Source organism: Diplotaxodon limnothrissa, linkage group LG9 (genome assembly GCF_057381915.1).
Source record: "Diplotaxodon limnothrissa isolate DT_005_m linkage group LG9, D_limnothrissa_male_GT1.1, whole genome shotgun sequence".
Taxonomy (NCBI): domain Eukaryota; kingdom Metazoa; phylum Chordata; class Actinopteri; order Cichliformes; family Cichlidae; genus Diplotaxodon; species Diplotaxodon limnothrissa.
In genome coordinates this window covers 5088360-5108603 of record NC_140604.1, presented here as the reverse complement: position 1 = coordinate 5108603, position 20244 = coordinate 5088360, and the positions used below count along the sequence as shown (strand labels likewise).

The following is a 20244-nucleotide window of genomic DNA, read 5'->3' as shown; positions in this document are numbered from 1 at the left end:
AAAATCTTAGAAATATGGTATCTAACCAGATTCTTACTCTGGATGGCATTACCTTGGCCTCCAGTAACACTGTGAGGAACCTTGGAGTCATTTTTGACCAGGATATGTCCTTCAATGCACATATTAAACAAATATGTAAGACTGCTTTCTTCCATTTGCGAAACAAAGAAATAACAAAGAAATATCCTGTCTCAGAGTGACGCTGAAAAACTAGTTCATGCATTTATTACTTCCAGGCTGGACGACTGTAATTCATTATTATCAGGATGTCCAAGAAACTCACTGAAAAGCCTTCAGCTAATCCAAAATGCTGCAGCAAGAGTCCTGACAGGGACTAGAAAGAGAGAGCATATTTCTCCTGTTTTGGCTTCCCTTCATTGGCTTCCTGTTAAATCCAGAATTGAATTCAAAATCCTGCTCCTCACATACAAGGTCTTAAATAATCAGGCCCCATCTTATCTTAATGACCTTGTAGTACCATATCACCCTATTAGAGCACTTCGCTCTCGCTCTGCAGACCTACTTGTTGTTCCTAGAGTATTTAAAAGTAGAATGGGAGGCAGAGCCTTCAGTTTTCAGGCCCCTCTTCTATGGAACCAGCTTCCAGTTTGGATTCAGGAGACAGACACTATCTCTACTTTCAAGATTAGGCTTCAAACTTTCCTTTTTGCTAAAGCATATAGTTAGGGCTGGACCAGGTGACCCTGAATCCTCCCTTAGTTATGCTACAATAGACGTAGGCTGCCGGGGGATTCCCATGATGCATTGAGTTTTTCCTTTCCAGTCACCTTTCTCACTCACTATGTGTTAACAGACCTCTCTGCATTGAATCATATCTGTTATTAATCTCTGTCTCTCTTCCACAGCATGTCTTTTATCCTGTCTTCCTTCTCTCACCCCAACCAATCACAGCCCCTCCCAGAGCCTGGTTCTGCCGGAGGTTTCTTCCTGTTAAAAGGGAGTGGCCAAAGTGCTTGCTCCTAGGGGGTCATATGATGGGTTTTTCTCTGTATGTATTATTGTACGATCAGTGTTGGGGAGTAACGGAATACATGTACCGCCGTTACATATTTAAAATACAAAATATGAGTAACTGTATTCCGTTACAGTTACCGTTTAAAAAGGTGGTATTCAGAATACAGTTACTTTGTTGAAATAAATGGATTACACTGCGGTACTTTCCTGTTTCATTTTGTCGCGGGTCAGGACTGTTTGGGTTTTGTTTGACAGCTACGTTCTGTTGTTCCAGGCAGCAGCGTTACGGTTGCCATGGTTACAGGGCGACGCTCTCTCTCTCTCTGCGACTGTGTGTTTCCTGGGTGAGAGAGCGCCTTTTCGTTGTTGTTGTTGTTGTTGTTGTGCTAAGCTAACAGGCAGAATGCTACAAGCATAGCTCTAAAGAATGTAGCATCATGGGCAGTGTAGTCCGTGTTGCAGGGAGAATGGACTGCCATACACGTTATGGGTCTGTGAGCGCGAGGAGGGAGAAAAAGGGGAGTGGAAAGGTACGAGTTGTCATCGAGGAAAAACGGGAGCTGGAAGCATGTAAATATAATAATAACCACTTCAGCCAAGAAGAGTGCCTGACGAGCCCAGTTGTAAGTAAGCTATTAAGACTCGACTGTACGCTGTGTTTGTGTTTTCCTCCGAAACAATAAGTTCCGTTGGAGCAGCCTTTCAACGCCTCTCTCTGTCTCTCGTAAGAAAAGTTGACCCACACAACAAAGTAAAGCTATTTTTCGGCTACAAGACAACAGGGACCCCGCCGTATTAGTCAGAGGTCCCTTTCCTACAGTTCGGAGTCGCGGACCTTCAGTAATAGTAATAAATCACACAGCAATAGTACATTCACGTTGTTGTAAAAAGCATGATAATATATTAAGTAATCCAAAGTATTCAGAATACGTTACTGTCATTGAGTAACGTAACGGAATACGTTACAGAATACATTTTGGGGCGTGTATTCTGTATTCTGTAATGGAATACATTTTAAAAGTAACCTTCCCAACACTGTGTACGATCTACCTTACAATATAAAGCACCTTGAGGCGAATGTTGTTGTGATTTGGCGTTGTTGTGATTAATGTCTGACACTTTGCCTCGGGTTTGATAACTAAAGGCTCCACCCTAAAACAGGTGGACTAGATTGAAATCTATGATTATTCACTCTGAAATATTCTTAGACACTACAACAGGTCATGCAATTAATTAGGTTGCTTTTAAATGTATCCTTGTCATTTTTATCCAATTGTATTGAGGATTGCAAATGTGAGAAGCGTTGATTACATCTGCAAACAGCATATTCCATTAATATTAATTACAAGTCACTGGATGCATGACATTATGATTGGGAGCTGAGCCCCCCTGACTTACATGTACATCCGTGTACTCAGTGTGTGCTAACTCAAGTCCACTGTCTGTACCCTTTACATCAGAATTCATAAAAACAGATATTATAAAAACAGCTTAGAAATATTGAAGTTTGGAATAATGCTACAAATATATTAACCAGTTCACAGCAGTACCAAAAAACATATCCAGGTCTATACATGCGCTGACCGGAGATGAGTAAACATGAAAGAAACCATTATCATTACGTATAGTCTCACCATAGCAACACAGTATAAAAAGTACTCCCACAATCACATGGACATGCTTTCATACACTCACATAAAGGACTTGATCAATACACACAAATTCTGACTAAACAGTTTTTAATGTATTATTGAATTCCTCCAAATTAACTTGGTTTTTGTGTGTTACACATAGATGGTAACAACCATTTAAACCAGATTTGTGCATATTTGAAAGCACACATGCAGAACAGGCTTATAGAGCTTCAAATACATTTGCATAAAAACACCAGGATTAAAGCTCACACAGTATTTTGGGGAAAAAATTATTAATTCACTTTTAAATACCGTAAGCAAATATAATAAGCCCTGGAACCAAGAGCTCTGTGTGCATAAACTGAGCAGGACACAGTACGTGAAGAACTGGACTCATTCATGTTCTGTTGTAGGAAGACTGACAGACACGCTTGCCTTCAGATATCAGCACAAATCTGAACAACAGTCACAGAGTTTTAACAACAAGTTCTCAGGGGACTTGGCAAAAATACCACATTAGCAAATATGTTACCATGGCTAATTACCTGCTCTGTTGTAACAATCTTTATTTGCAGCTTAAACCAGTTGTCAGTTATCCTTCAGCCCTGCTGCTTACCTTGCTGGTGGAATTTCTCAGTGTAGCATCCTTCACACTGTCTCTCCATGCCCTTGTCAGCTGTCAGTCAAACAGATACACCTGAGCTTCAGACCCTAAAGGACTATTTTGGATCAATCTCTCATTTCAGATCTTATTTTTTTCATCCTTTCAGTTTTATAAAAAAACTCAAGAAAATGAATTTTGACTCCAAGAAGGAAGGACACCTGTCATTTCAGTTAAATGTTCAGATGTTTCTGTTTAGTAAAGCTGATGTTCAAGATGATGAAACAAATCGTATATGATTTATGTCTTTTTTGAGAAATCACATTATTTCATTTCATAATTTTCATTTCATAATATCTAAGCAGAAATGCTTAAAATTGGCCTGACAGTAACAAAGATAAAGTTGAAGAAAACATGTCAATTGTATTAAGTCACTTGAATTTAATAATAATAATAATGGATTGGAGTTATATAGCGCTTTTCAAGGCACCCAAAGCGCTTTACAATGCTACTATTCATTCACTCGCACTTATACCCTGGTGGAGGCAAGCTACGGTTGTAGCCACAGCTGCCCTGGGGCAGACTGACAGAAGCGAGGCTGCCATTTCGTGCCATCGGCCCCTCTGGCCAACACCAGTAGGGTAAAGTGTCTTGCCCAAGGACACAACGACCAGGACAGAGAGCCAGGGGATCGAACCGGCGACCTTCCGGTTACAGATACGGTTCCCAAACCCCTGAGCCACGGTCGCCATTGGGGCGACCGTGGCTCAGGGGGCTTTTGTGGTAATTATAGATGCAAACAAATACACTCTCATGCTTTATATAGGTCTCAGTGATTTGGTTTACCATTTAACATCATTCTAAAATGAAATACATTTATTTGCCATCTCATTTTGTTGGCTCTCTTACCTCACATTTGATGCTTTAAACTATAAACTTGCCCAATGGTTTTGGACTTTACATCTTGAAGCCTTAGTATTAGCATTCTTGCTCACACCATGTTAGTTTTTCTGGACACAGAAATGGGAAGACGTTTACACACCAATTAAGTCAATTAAATTTTATTTATATAGCACCAAATCACAACAGCAGTCACCTCAAGGTGCTTTGTATATATAAGGTAGACCCTACAATAAAACAAGCCATTAGCTAACACTAGCTTGCTTAGCAAGCTGCATCCATAAATTTGGGCAAGTAAGAGACTAAAAATATGTTAGAAACTCACTCACCATAAATAAAGCAGAACATAAACTTCTTGGGTGTTCTTCATTCCCACTGTCACCAAGTGCTGGCTCATACTGTACCATCCATAGGAGCTTTGATGCAGTTTCCCTCCCCCCCAAACCTGACCATGGGCTGTTGACCCACACAAGTATAGTAAATTTCAAATTTTGGTCCCCACAAAGGTAGGAAAAACCGGTACACAAATAGACACACACAGACAGACACACACACACACACAGACACTCACCCCACCTTAAACAACCTTCTGCCACCCCCTTACCAATACTGGAAACAGCCCTCGGTCGTTTCTGCAGTGAATTCCAGTGATTTCAAAAGCCTGGTTTTCTTCCGCCGCTGCAGCTGAGCCTGTCAGTGGATCGCTTGACAGTCCACAGGTGGAATAACAAAGCAGCGAGCTCTTTCATGTGTTCGTGCATGCTCACACATACACAACAGGCTCCTGTGGAGAACTCATGTTCGCTGTTTACAAACCACTGCAGATCATTACAGGCGTGTGCGGGAATGGCAGGGGCCAGAATGGCTGAGGAGAGCAGTCAGCAGACTATACCTGGTGCATGGTATTGACTCCGGGTGCAGTTATCTCAGCTTGAGTGGAGGAGGAGGCTGCATAAGCTGCAGTCAGACTATGATGGAGAGGCAGGGAGGCAGACAGTAAGGTCACTCAAAGAGCATGGCTGCCAATGGATTTTATGCTTCCTTGCTGTTACACCCAGTGGATTTATAAACTCACTTGTTAAGAGAGGTAAAGCTCGCAGTGGTTTGAGTGTTATTTGGTCAAAGTGCGCAGGTGGATGCTTTATATAATGGTCGTTTGTATTCTTACCCCAGGCTTCAGCTGATCTCTATTTTCTCTGGCGGCTGAGGGTGACCTCGTATCATGTCCACCTCCTTTTTTTTTCTTAAAAAAAAAAAAACATCTCGCTTTTAGAAAGACATGCCAGTGCTGTGATGTGTTTCATGGAGATCTAGGTTTGAATCCAGCAGCAGTCTCACCATTCATGCACTCCAGGCAGTATTTGAGTAATGAAATGCAGTATACATTTTTAAACAGCACACATCTGCGCCAGGTCTCCAGCATCATCTCCGATTTTTTCTCTAAACCTTTACTTCAGCTTAGAAATTCATACTGTCAAGGTGTGGCCTTTATGATATTCCAGATATACAAAGATGTTTGTCCCCCCCCCCCCACACACACACAGAATTACATTGATTTTAAGCTGCTTTTATTTTTATGTATTTATTCCCAACGTCTGTGGGAATAATACATAACCGAGAGCTCACAGAGCAGTGGCTGAAATGATCGGAACAGTTACCTCCACAGATAAAACTCAGCTTTTCTCCCGTTCCCTCACTTTTATCCAAACATAATCCCACACCAAATAGAATTACCAGTGGACGGGGTGGTAAAGATTTACTCATAAATTGATCTTATGGCAAACAACAGTGGGCGGATTAGCTGGATAAAAAGAAGAGATCAAAGCCTGAAAAGATTTATATCCACCTCTTCAGAATAAGAGGGATTTAGAGTTTAAAACTAAATAAAATCGTTAATGTATTTTTTAACATTCAAATGCATGGAAATGAGGCCCTGTCCGTCATGCGTGACATAACCTTCAGGTAGGCTTTGTACATCTATGAGGAAGGTCAAAGCAGCAGCCTTTCCAGCCAGTATTCAGACAAAGATCCAATATTCTAAATTTGCGCCTTCACAATGGACTTGAAATGAAGCAATCAAAATGTCATTTAAGTGTAGACCTTCAGCTTTAATTTAAGGGGTTTAACAAAATATTGCATTAACCATTTATACATAGTGCTTCCATTTCCAGAGGCTCAAAAGTAATTCTCAAACCAAAATAATTAGAAATACAAATATTGTTTTCAGCAGTTTAATTCAAATCCTTTGTGAGCAATGACTGGCTGAAGTCAGAAATCTGAAAACAAAGCCTGCACGCTTATTCACATTTGTTGGAATGTTTTATAATGGTATGAATTATATTTAGGTATTAAATATTAATTGAAATATCCACTTTCATCAAAATGCTAGGTGTAATTTAAAAAACGCTAAACAAGCTTTTGAGTCTTACAGATCTTGTCCAGGTGTGTTTGGCAGGCAGGAGATGGGACCCAATGCAGGACTCGGAGAAGGAAAGTTAAATGCAGCTTTTAGAAGAACTCTTCATGAATACAAAACACTAAGCTTTAGCAAGGAAACTGGAGAAACTAGAAAGCTAAGCTGTGAACGGAGAACTAGAAAACTACCATAACACGGAGGTCAAGACACAGCATGGAGAGGGTACGACACGACAACAAGCAGGGGATGACAGAGGACTGAAATACACAGCGGGGTAATCAGGAAATGGGAGACAGAAAGGAAACATGGCTGGGACTAATTGGGCAGGACGAGACAAGGGAAGCAACGCAGAATACCGACACGGACCTTAGTAAAACAGGAAGCACACCAACTGAACTTACAGATACAGACTGAGATCGCAATACTGACACAGTATAGAGAGAGCACAAGGAAAGGGATAACTTAGACAGGAGACGTGGGAGCAGGGCAGGTACAGAGACACAGACTAGACACTAAACAGAAACCAAAACCTAAGAACAAGCAAATCTTAGCAAGAATTAATCCAAAACACACAACAGTCTTAATCAAAACAAAAACACAGAGTCAACAGACTCAGGACCATGACAGGATTGTTCTAAGATTGGCAGATGGGTTAAAAATCAACATAAAGTGGTGGATATATATATATATAAAAACCTAGCCACAACCATAAGCATATTACTAACAACCTCTCAAATATCAAGAGGTTGAACTGATGCAGTGATGCTACATTTTGGTCATTAGAGGTGGGCAGATTGATCCAAATATCGATAGTATCGACATCAACACTGGTATTTAAACGATACTAATGCAATTAGTATTGGGGGGTTGGAGCCTATCCCAGCTGTCTTAGAGTGTGTATACCCTGACGCAGAGAATCACCAGTTAACTTAACCCCACTGCATCCCACTGAACTGTGTTATATACTTTTTTTATGAAAAATATCGTCATGTTAATTCTTTATAGCCCAAAGTACATTTAAACAACAGAAGCTGACCAACAGTCAGTTAAAGGGAGGCACATTTACATTCCATGTCTCTAAAAAAACCCACAGTATCCATGTCCTTAACTGTTAACTAAACTGTTTTAGTTAGTCTGTGTTGATACCAACATTTGCGTATCACACAGCAATATTGGTCATTTAGTTTAATGAACCAAATGAAGCGGATCTATCTCGCCAAAGTCAATAAGCTGTAAAAAAAAATTGTGATGAAAAGGACTCGTCACAGGAGAGTCGTTTTTGTGCTCCAGTGCACACACTAAACCAACACGCAGGAGTTTTTTCTTACATTGCCTCAATACCTTAAAAAATTAGAAGCATCCTGTCTCTGAGTGATTTTGATGCATTTATTACTTCTATCAGGATGTCCTAAAAACTCCCTAAAAACCTTCAGTTGATCCAAAATGCTGCAGCAAGAGTCCTGACGGGGACAACAAAGACAACATATTTCAAATATATCAAATTTATAGTATTCATAGTATTTCAATAAAGCGCTTCGGTCTTAGGCAGAGCCGATAGCGTACATGGCCCCTCTTCTGTGGAACGAGCTCCCAGTTTGGATTCAGAGGACTATCTCTACTTTCATGATTATGCTTATAGTTAGGGCTGGATCAGGTGATCCTGAATCCCCCTTTTGTTAGGCTGCTGGGGGGAGCTTCTATTGTTTCTAACCCTGTGTGGTTGCACACCACTCTGCATTTAATCATTAGGTATTATTAATCTCTGGCTACCTTTGACATGTACCACGATGTGAGCAACGACAGGATTTTTAGTCCTGTCTTTGCTCACATCGTGGTACATGGCTGCCTCTCTCTGAGTGTGGAGGTTTCTTCCTGCTTAAAGGCTTCCTTCTCACTGTCACCAAGTGCTTGCTCAAACAGGGTCGTGTGATTGTTGGGGGCTTCTCCCTATTACTGTAGGGTCTACATACGTAAAACACAAATAGGTTTAATGGCAATGTATGATTACACAGTAATAAATGGCCAGCCAACCAGACGTATTGATAATTAATAAAAAACAGAAGACAGCAGATGTGGAAATCCCAGTGAAGAGCAAAAAACTCTAAAGTGGTCCCAGTGATAATGGATTAAAAATGGATGAGAAACAAGGTCCAGTACTTTTGTCCATATAGTGCATGTTTTCACGCCACAGTGACTTCTTCCTAAAATGTTTTAATCTTTCAACACTGTCAAACACAGTGGAACAGGGTTCCTTTATCCTCCAGGTCAGGGACACTCTAAGGGCACCTGTAGAACAAAGCGATGTGGTTTTAATGTCTTAATGAGGCTAACTGGTGGGAACTCAAGAACAGCCTCAGAGACTAAAAATAAAGCAGTTGTGGAAGTTAGTTCAACTGGATTCATGAAAAGCAGAGTAATGGAACTATGAAGAAAAATCTGCATGATGCACCACAACTCTCACGCCAGTCCTCTCCAGCTCATTATGGCCATCTTGGAGAGCTGATTTGGAAAATGTACCCTGCATTGGAAATTGAAATAAAAAATTCACTGGTGCGGCACTTTGGTCTTTTTAAATGGCAGAAGTGCTTCACAAGACCACCAGTAAACTACTTTCCTCTGCTCTTAGCTTAAAAGCTTGCATCCACATATCCATTCATATAAATGTGCAGCATATTATATTCTTTTAGAGGTACACTTTAGTCCTTTTGGATTATAACCCAACATTCTGAAAACAATGCTGCATAATTATAGATGAAATGACAGGCGAGACAGCCTCTGTTAGAGAACGGCAGCCAAAGTGTCGTATAGACTGATGACCCCGTGTTTCCACAGCAATCTGCTCCTGTTCCGTAACAGCAAATGTTTAGCTCCCACTCATGCTCTGCGATCGCTCTCCTCCTCTCTGTGTGTCTTTACTCTCTGACTTGAATCAACAAAATCACAAGTGTAGCGAATCCCGTCAGCGGCACGACTCCTCTTTGTCATGGAGGTGTGAATATTTTGTTTCTGTCTGTCTGTGTTTGTGCATAATTATGAACTGGCAGCTCGTCATTTATAATCTGAGAGGAGAATCATTTAGCACTTGTTGTGGAAGCTGAAGCCAAACAGCTCTCTCTATTGACATGTTTGTTTTCCTTTCTTTTACTCTAATCTGTGTCCAAGGTCGGGGAATTTTGGAAAAGCAATGAGCACAGACGCTTCATGAATATTATTTTTTTGTTATTCCAAAAGCTGATAAGTGAAAACGGCAACAAATTGAGCATAGTTTATTTTTTCTTATCTTAATCACGGTGCTAAAAACCTGCAAGTAGATAAATGTTCTAACTGAGAAGTCTCTGTCAGAAATAACCATTGGAGCAGCAAATGCGGATTAATGCTGAAAATAGTCCCCATCAAATGCACCATTTCCTCCTGTTTTCATCTGACACTCAACACTGATCTCTTTTAACCCAAACCACAATCGTTCCTTGCTTTTCAAACAGTTAACTGTATGTAATAGTCTTTACTAAGCCCTAGTCAAACACGAATCTAAACAAACCTTAAGCAGAGCTTTAAAAATGATCAGATGTATTGATTTTTTATTCTTTGGATTTGATGATATTGTTATAGACTATATTACAACACAGTTTGCCCTCATGCAGAAATAATTATTTAGAAGATCCAAATGAATAGTCGAAAATATTATTACGCAGCATCAATTTAATATTAATGGGAAACAGTGGGGGGAAGCAGAAGTGGTTATCATCTTCTGAAGGGATTATCTCACCAAAGAATTCACATGCCCCCTACATCTACTCTTAGTCCACATGTTGGTCCTTTAACAAACAGAGAAAGCGCAGGAAGAAGCCCTGTGACAGATCATTATTTTATCGGCAGTGATCTAAGTGCAGTTGACACAATTGTACATTTTTTGCTACATGTTTATCGTCTGAGACTCTGTTCATGGAGTCAAAAATGTTTCAAATCCATTTAAAATATTAAAATAATCTCTCCATACTGCCACTTTCCCACCAACGAAATCAAGCGAAAGACCAGTTTCAAAACATGTAAAACTCCAAACAAGTCTTCAGTGCAATCAGAGCTCGCAGTTTATAAACCATTTCCCCCATAATAAACCATCATAACCCCTGGGCTATTTTCCTTTAAATTTTCACCTGAAAAAGCAGCCTCAGATGCACTCTGTCACAGCTCAGCGACTGCAAGGCCAAAATGAACAACCGTGGGCTCTGTGCTTCCGCGACACTTGGGAAAATTTGAAATACAATAAGACCCCATCACAGGGTCAGGGAAAGATCAGAAAAAGTCAACGCACAAATATATATTTTTACCGCATATCAAAAATATACACGAGCCAATGAATAGCATCCTGATAAAGAGGAGTCACTCGGTTTGTGAACGTGTTCTAAAAATTCTCAGCCTGCAACTCTGCAAAATATGATGTTACACAAATGATGCACTTTAGTCCTAGTAGTACTAGGTGGTCTCTTCACTGCATCACTCTACTACCTTTTAAAATGGCAGCTGTTTGAGTTCTATTAACAGACACAGGCTGGCCTTGGTACAGGTATCTCCAGAAGACTAAATATTGCCAGGGCGCCTTGGTGTTCAGTGCTTTTGATGCATTATTTAATAACCACCTCAACAGTGACCATTCTGTGATTAGGGTTGGGTTTGGCATATACTACATGGATACATGAATTTTAATAAAACAAAAGGTATTTATCTATTTAAAATCAAGTGCTAAACACTGTGAGTGATAATGGGCTGAAAATTGCATCAAAAAGAGGCGGGCATTAATCAAACCCTGACCTTAGATGGGTCACCAGTGACTCTTCAGTAGACTGCAGAATTCTAATAAAGGTGTTTCCTTCATGTGTGAGGCGCACGTCTTGCTTTATCCCAGACCAGTTTGTCCTTGATGGTGTTTCAGAGCTGCTAAGGCCACATGTGCACTCTGTCCAGTGAAAAAGCTCCTCAAAATCACCACCAGACGTGGTGCAGCGGTTGGAGATCCTGCTGCTAGTCACTCATTCAATCGAACTGTCCAGTTTATTGGACTCATACTGCAGTGCAGAGAAGCCACTATTGTGAGCACTGCTGAAAAAAACGAGGTCTGGCGATCGGTGGAGCAATGCACCACTTAGACAGAACTTGTGCATATAGAATTTCTGTATACACAAGTGCAATATATAGCACCTTGAGGTAACTGTTGTTATGGTTTTGGCACTAAAATAAAATAGAATTGAACTGAATAATGTGTTGGTTATAGATGGCACTGAGTTTAATACTGCTGACATGTTTAAGTTTAACTTATATTTCAACAACAGCAAAAATAGAGAAAACTGTGCTTATGTGGGTACACAAATGACCTGATTTAGCATTTTGTTAGAAGTTAATTCTAGTGCTTTACAAAAAATACCCATTACCAAATCCTGCTGCATATGGCAAACGTTAGATCTGATGCAGGCAGAAACTCCTTTCTTTACTGACTTGAGTGGACCTGGGAATGCTTCAGAAGAACTGAGTTTTACTATGAAATATTACATAAATTTGTGGATTTGTGTTACATTTTTCAGTGTCTACATGTCAGCCTGAATCCACTTTCTACTTATTCACTGAATGTATATTTGTAGGAATAGTCGATACTATCCCTCTGCAGTGTTGCCTCTGGGTAACACACCTACTTTCACACTCACAAAGTCATCTGATTTCGTCTTTCTTTTATTTCTACAATGGCTGAAGTATTATAAAAACTGATAATGTTAGTTGTTTTACATGATAGAGCATCTAGGAAGAGATGCATGTGCTAACTGAAACCACACATTTAAATATAACATAAAAGCTCAAACACTGAAATATGAGTCACTCTTATGAAGAGGGTTATAATGTTACGACTTGACAGACTGTTGCAGAGTAATATGAAAGTAATGTAACTAGCAGTGTAATGAGTTACCTATCCAATATGTAAGTTTAAAAAAATGCATTATTCATTTTTTCTATGAAGGAACCCAACACTGATCCTACAGGAAGCTCCACAATGTTACAATGATAGAAAATGACTTTCAAACAGCACTGCACCATGGTGGAACAACAACCAGCCCAGTCTCATATATTAACATGTAAAACAATCACAAAGAAGCAGTGCATTTGTTACATTCTGCACATGTTTTAAACTATGTATTTAGGATGCCTGTTCCCTACCTGGAACACATACGTACTTCTAAGTTACATGGCCTGACACTTTTGACACTTTGTGGCTGAACTGCGTGTGAAACTGCGGAAACACTTACACTTTGCAACAATACCCTCAATTGTGGATCATTTAGGATGGAAGAAAATTTTACAGACTGAATTGTTACAATGGTGACAATCTACTACAGTCCCAGGCTTAAATTCAGTGCCTATACACAGGTCTGTATAATCCAGCACCTCAAAATGCAGTCTACATTTACAAACAGACGGACTTAGTTCAAAAAACAAGAAGTGTAGTTCATATAGTGTTTCTGTGTATATGTCCTTGCTTCTTTTATTTTTCCCATCCTTTACCACTATTGTAAAACTTGTCACACAATAAAAGCTACAGGCAATAACTGCATATTTGCATTAAAAAAATAAAAGCTCACAGTAGAATAATTGTGCGGGTAAGAATTAAACCTGGGTCGTTAAGAGTTGCAGATAAAGTGTCCGCCCACCTACCCTTCCTCTGCACTATTTCAGCACTGAGCTGCTGTCTGTCTTCTCAAGTCTTTTCATATCATCCTTTCAAACATCCGAGTCTTACTTTCCGTGCATGCAGCTTGGATTTCCATAAACATTTGCATTCTAAGACATTGTGTTCATTTCCTCTAAATTTCCAGGAGACCAAGTGACTTCGTTCTCTATTACTATCTCTCTCTCACACACACACGCACACTGCCATTCAAAGTGAAACACTGCAGGCCAAACACACACACACACACAGCAGCTTTCAGTCACACAGCCATCCCTGATAAGAAATATGGGTAACAATGTGATGTCTGCATCAATAGGCCACTTCAACCCAACATCCAAGAGTCATGTGGGATCAAACCCACATCAAAGCCTGGCCGACGCTGCTGTGAGAGCCACGCAACAATGGAACAATAATTAAAGCCACATGGATATCCAGCTACCTCCCGTCACACACATCTCTCGCTTCCCCTTTGTCATAGAAATGTACAGATCACCGTTTGATGTCTGTCATGACAACAGGCCTCGCACATCACGAAACGCAGCTCCTCACCACACAACATGGAAGCAAGTCATTTCCATTCATTTGAATGCAGTAAACACTCTCATTCACTAAGCAGCTGATCATTATTTGCTGTCATAACCAGCAGTAATGCAGCAGCAATACATAACAAAATGCCAAAGAGCCTCCAATGCACTGTTAAATGAGGCAGCGTGCAGGAATATGCTTTGGCTGTATTGATTCAGCCACTTTTTATCCATCCATGAATAGTTGGGCTCATTTACTTCATTTATCATGTAATTAATATCCAGAACGAGCTCATTTTTTCCCTTTCCCACCCTCCACTTTTTTCTTTGATTAATGCTCTTATTTTTCTTCTTGATGGGGCTGCGTCCTGCTTGGATTGCGGAGGGCTTTTTTTTAACTGTTTCAGGGAAAAGTTGGAAGCCCAAGTAGTCGAACTGAACTTAGAGCCACGGATTGAAAAGTTATGGAAATGAGAAATGTTTAACCGCTTCGGGGAAGCAGCTGGGGGTGGGGGGATGAAGCTAACAAAAAGTTCCAGAAAAGAAAACAAATACCCAAAAACTTAGTGTTCTGTCGGCTACAGAGGGACGAGGTTTGATAGCATAAGGTGCTTGTGCGGAATAGCAGGGGATACAAACTGGATGCCCTTATTTCCTTCATGAGTGGGTGTGCTCCAAGCAAGCCTCGCACAACTCTTGACAGGGAAAGGGCACGCGCCGAGAGAGATGTAGAGAGAGAGAGGGAGAGATTCCCTTGTACCTCTTGAGCATCGATGTCCTCCTCGCTGTCACTCGGCTCCGGCGCTTTCACGAACCACCACTGGATCTCCAAATACACGGAGGCGGTTCCGCTTTGGAACGCGCACGCCATTTCTATGTTTTGACCCTCTTTGACGGTCATGTTGGAGGGCAGGTCCGTGAACCGACCTGCGGATGAGAGAAGGAGCGGGGGGAGGAGGGGGTGAGGCGGGGGTAATAATGATGAGGCTAGTTTGTGCGTCGTCTACAAGCACAGAATCACTCGAGTCTCCTGCTCGCTGATGGCCGCAGCAGCTGCGTTACTGAGGCACACGTTTGACGAAAGGTGCCTTCTTGTTTTTAATTAGAGAGCCCCCCCCCACACACACACACACACACACACTCCTCAGCACCACCATCACCACCGTCACATATAATGACGCGTCTTCATCTGGAATTTACGTAACGCACTCCTGCTACATTATTCACAAACTAAATTGGAGCAGCCATGCCCCCCCCCCCTCCGCAAAAAACCTTTCCTATTATACATGCGTGTATCTTTGTAGCCACGGCGGAGCTGGTTGAAACCGCGTTAAAAATTCCAACTAAGCTTCGTGGTGTTTGCCTGAGTGTAATTCAGTCCACGGGTGTTTTTTTTTTTTTAAAGCACAGATTGATAAAAGAGTTTGGTTTGAAGATAGCCTTCTGTGGAGCGGTGACGACATGACATTTGTAAACTTTTAAACCAAACCGTCGTTTACGTCCTTTTCGACAAACTCCCGGTTAAACTGTTTAGAGCTTTGTAGCTGCGATGCGGCCAAAGGCGAGCGTGAGAGAGCCCGCACCGACGCAGTTTGAAAGTGGCGAGCGACACCAAGCAGCCACACGGAATCCGGAGCGTCAGCTTTTCAGGAGCGCGGACAGACGCAGGCAGCTGCAGCTGTCCGCGGTGCTGAAAGCTTCTCATGAAAGGCAGCCTTTAAGACAAGTTTTATCTCCCCATCAAGCGTCGCTGTGAAAGAGGTGCAAGGGGGGGAAGAGGGGGAAGGAGCCCCCCCTTCTCTTCTGAGCGCGACGTGAAACGACTTGATCTGAAACAATCACCAGTTGCATTTTTTTTTTCGTCATCAGCTTCAGGAGAAACATTCATTCTGAGATCGCTTTCCCTTTCTTTTTTCTCCAGTCACTTAAAAAAATCCCTTCACAACAGCCTCTTTTCCCCGTTTTCCGCCAGCAAAGCTGCGCACTTTTAACACTTTCTCCCACCAGTGCAGGGCAGCAAAGCCAGACACGATCGCGCTCGCACGCCAACATTGTTTTTCCCCCCTTTTGGTTAAGAAAATATGCCATCCTTACCTTCAAAAGAGAATCCGAATTGAACGCAAAATCCGGTTAAGAAAACAAATCCAACAGTATCGTGTGAGGTCCACATCATTCCAAGATCAAGGGGCTCGTTTTTCTTTTTACATCAGCCGGAGGAGGATAGAAAAAAGACGAATCTTTCCAAGGGGGCGAAGAGGGGGGAAAAATCCTGCACACCAGCAAAATCAAACAGTTGCTGGGCGAGTGTGTTTAAACGGAGATTTCAGAAGGCTGAACATGCTGGAAAGCTACAGCTTGTCGTTGCCGAAGTTCTTTTTTTCTCCTTCCTTCTCTTTCTCTGTGCCTCTCTGCGGGAGAGACTGTCGACTGCCTGGTTGCACTGAAGTATGTGAAATAACCGTGTTGCGGTCTTCTTCTGCGCTACCAGAGAGACGTCAGTCTAGTGGATCACTGTGGCATCCACACTCTCCCCACACCTCTGCAAATCTAGTCCTCATCCGGCCCTTTTTTCCTGTCACCTTGACCGCTTAATTTAAACAAAAGCAGCACCGAGCGTTTGCTTTACAGTTACTACTTTTTAACGAGCTTATTTTATTTGGACATTTTTGCAAATGATGCCCAAATGATGCGAATACAGATTTTTAAAGGTCCTACTTATTCACAAAACTTCAGTTTTGTGAAAGAGAACCTTAAAGTTTGTCTAACATGCACAAGAGCGCGTATTAAATGTGGGTGTGTCAAAATCTGGTGCACTCACGCAGTCAGGAGTTCGTCTAAATATTGTAGCTTCACAAGTGAGCAAATAAGAAAGATGACAGTTTGGAGGTGGGTCATGGCAGGGCAAGCATAACATGTCCCGAGTCATTAAGCTAAAAGAGAGCCTGCTGGAATTTGCCATTAGTCTCCCGGAAAGAGTGAGAACATTTTGGCCTTTGATGCAGTGCTTACATATCGTGGCACCACTAATGTCTGCTCATAACGTGAATGGAGATCATTCATCCTTTGGGGAGGCGGACAGGTGTGTATAGGTCGACTGGCATAAAGTCAGAATTCAGGAGTGATGGGAATAACGCGTTACTAACGGCGTTACTGTTTTCAGTAATCTAACTAATTACTATTTCTATCGTTACAACGCCGTTACCTTTACTAACAAGAAAATGCGGTGTGGTCGCTTTACTATTTTTCAACAACCAGACGGTTGAAGCTGCCTTCAGCTTATCGCACCTTACCGCATCAGAAGTAGCTGCCTACTAGAAAATCTAGTAGACAGCTAGATAGACAATCTAGGTAGACAATCACTTTCGCCCGCTTAAGCTGCAGCGGCAGCTTGATGTCTGATGATCACTTTTTGGCACAACACCTGGAGCTAAGGGAGCAAAACAATCGCATAAGTGCTGCTGTTTGACCACTTAAAGATAGCAAAGCAACAAGGTGATATATACCAGTTTTTAAATTGTGTTGATAGGCCACCTAAAACCAGAGTAATGCTAAATAATATATACATATTTTTTTTCCTGAATAGTTTCGTCACGTTTACTGTCTAAGGACAGTGCAGTGAGCACTCTCTGCTTATGAAAGTGCTTGCTAGAGTTAAAAAAAAAAAAAAAAAAACCTGCCCCTTCCTGTTGGTGGAAAAACGCACCATGTCGGCCAATCAAAAATGATATGCCAACATGACATTTGGTTGTTTAGGAAGAGGGGGAAGTTTTATGAGTGACTGCAAGAGAGAGAGAGAGAGAGAGAAAGACAGCAGAAAAAGAGAGAGAGCGAGAGAGATTTCTGATTTTTAGCTGTTTGGAGCGTGTAGTTAATGTGTTGTCTTGCGTAGTTGGTGTGTAGTGTTGTGTGTTAGACAGTGTTGGGTAAGTTACTTTAAATTAGTAAATTAGTTACATTACTAGTTACTTCTATCAAAAGTAACTCAGTTACTTCAAGTTACTCATTACTTTCAAAGTAACTAGTTACTAGGGAAAGTAACTTTGTTTTTACTCAGAATTCTGTTTTTAATATTGTGTTGCTTCCCTAACTGGATACCCAGCAAGGATGCCAGTCTTCTAGCTTGCTTACATGTTAGCACGATCTTGCCACAAGTGCACTGTGCCACCTACCAACAGAAAGGAAAAAATAATGTGCACATTTCCACGAGAGAAATCCCACGCCTGGACCGTCGTTGACCGCCGCCATGATTCTAGCCTACGTCACAGCGTCATGTGCGCTTTTTACATCCAACAATAAAACTGCAGTCATGGTGCTTTCGATGTACTCAGAACAGAAATTCTGCCTTCCAAATAGAGATTGACAGACCACGTGACATTCACGCATTGCATTGTGGATACGAGTGGCAACAAAATCAAAACACTCCATCAAGCGCTAGCATTTCCAGTGGTGGTAATCATTAATTCTGCAATTTTAATCCCTATTTGCATTTTATTTGGTCCAAAAACAGTTATGTACAAAACGACGGAGAACACGGCAGCTCCGTACAGAGACAGAGTTCACGCAAAGGCAAAAAAAAAGTACAAGGAAAAAATCAAAGGAGTGAAAGAGTCAGACCCATACGAGCATACAGAGTGGAGTAAGTACTGCCCAACTTTCATCACACACATATTTATTATTATATGGTCCAAAATGTTTAGTAACTTCAGATCCCTGCAACAAGCCCAGGTGCAGTTTACTTTGGTGATTTGGACGATTCCATCTCACAGCTGTTGTTAAATTTCTTTTCCTTTATCTCCTGTACAGGCCAACGCATGTATTTGACGTTTCAGGTTGTAGTATTACACAACATTTTCAGATCTAATAGAAATAAAATAAGTGTTTCATAATTCACTCAATTTATTGTCATTATTTATAACTAGCATTATTGCTTCATGCTATTATTGAATCTCACAAGAAAGAGTCAAAATTGTATTCCATTGTGCTTTATTAGCTGCTTCAGTGAAAAACAAATCAACAATGCAAAAAGAACAAAAAAACAAAACATATCAAAACAACATACTGGAAAATGGTTATTCATCACTTGCTTGCTTCAATACAACACTTGGGCACATGTATGCGTGACGTTTCGTGTTTTGATCTCGCTCTCTCTCTTAACCGATCAAATCTGGCTGTGGTAGCAGCTTTAAACTCGGTCTGACCCAGGCTGATAGAGGGGCCCAGTCTGGATCGCATTCCTGCATTTTGTAGGCTGGTTTTCCTACAAAACACAACAAACATTAGCCCGCAAAGCCACAGTGAACAAAGCAGCATAGTGCAATGTTATGATAAATTACGTAATAACTACAACAGAAGACGTACCTCTGTGGGAATGCTTGGAGCAGACTAACCTGTGAGCTGGAGTGTTCTGGAACATTATATTTGGTCTTTGAATGGCTGCAATCCAGGCCATCCGTCGCCTCTTTGTTACTTCGGTAACACGGCTTGAACAATTTCTCTTCCACGATGGAATCCGATAACAACCGATCTCTTTACCCGTCGGCTTCCCGTGGCTGTCGTGCGACCGGCTATTGCAGTTAATAATACAACAGCTTCTTGCCATTTTTTGTGTTTCTTTTTATCGCTGTGTGACTGTTTTCTTGTGAAAGCCTGCGCGCGCTAGTACCGCTTGCCACTCGTACCTACAATTCTTTGCGGTTTTACGCCGGAAATGACGTCACATTTTCAATCTCTGTAGGAAGATGTAGGTAACACCAGACTGCAGATGAGCTGCATACAGGGCTGGACTGGGACAAAAAAATATAGGAAAAATCATAAAGCCTTTAAATGAAAACAAACGCTGTTGTGACAGTGATGTACACTGTTTTGATGGTATATATGAATCAATCTATCAATCCTTTGTTGTAAGATTCAGATAATTACTTTTTAAAAGTGAGACATTTTAAATGAGAATAAGAAAGAAAAGTATTTCTTTGTGCCCCCCTTTCCCTGTTAATGCCCCACCTGGACCCCTGGCAAAACTTTGCTAGACCCGCCCCTGCACAGTTACCAGCTGTCAGCTACCTAAAAAAGGATCCTGGTGTTATTTGTCTCTCAGAAACAGTTCATAACTTCCCTTCAACTCATTCATGTCACCTAAAAGGTAAACCTGTTTCTCCATCACCTGTTCAGCTCTGATGATCCAGTAAGGACATCTCCTGGTTTCATCTTCATGTTTCCCTCTCACCACATAACCAAACCGACATCATGACCTGCAGTTTTACAGCTGTGGCTCCAGCAAACATCAGCTGATACTAGAAATTAATATTAAATAAATTCTAACAGATCTGATCAACCTTAAACGTGCTGCTGCTGTTTAACGCGACATTCACTGGTTTCCTCTTTCTGGCGCAAAGTGGGCGATAAACAAACAAGAGAGACGGGACTTGCGACAGAAAAAACGATCAGCTGATCATTGATCAGTTTCTTGATTGAAGTAGAAACAG

The 20244-nt window shown here is 41.3% G+C and overlaps 1 protein-coding gene across 1 annotated transcript in view; it reads right to left on the bottom strand.

The window, feature by feature from the left end:
• vstm2a (V-set and transmembrane domain containing 2A) overlaps positions 1 to 15935 on the bottom strand; it is an 85301-nt gene extending 69366 nt beyond the window's left edge. The window contains exons 1-2 of the mRNA XM_085363250.1: positions 15857 to 15935; positions 14523 to 14689 (exon numbers count right to left, since the gene is read on the bottom strand). Of these exons, the coding sequence (XP_085219376.1) occupies positions 14523 to 14689; positions 15857 to 15935 (246 nt within the window). The remainder of the gene's footprint in view (positions 1 to 14522; positions 14690 to 15856) is intronic.
• Positions 15936 to 20244: the final 4309 nt, after the last annotated feature.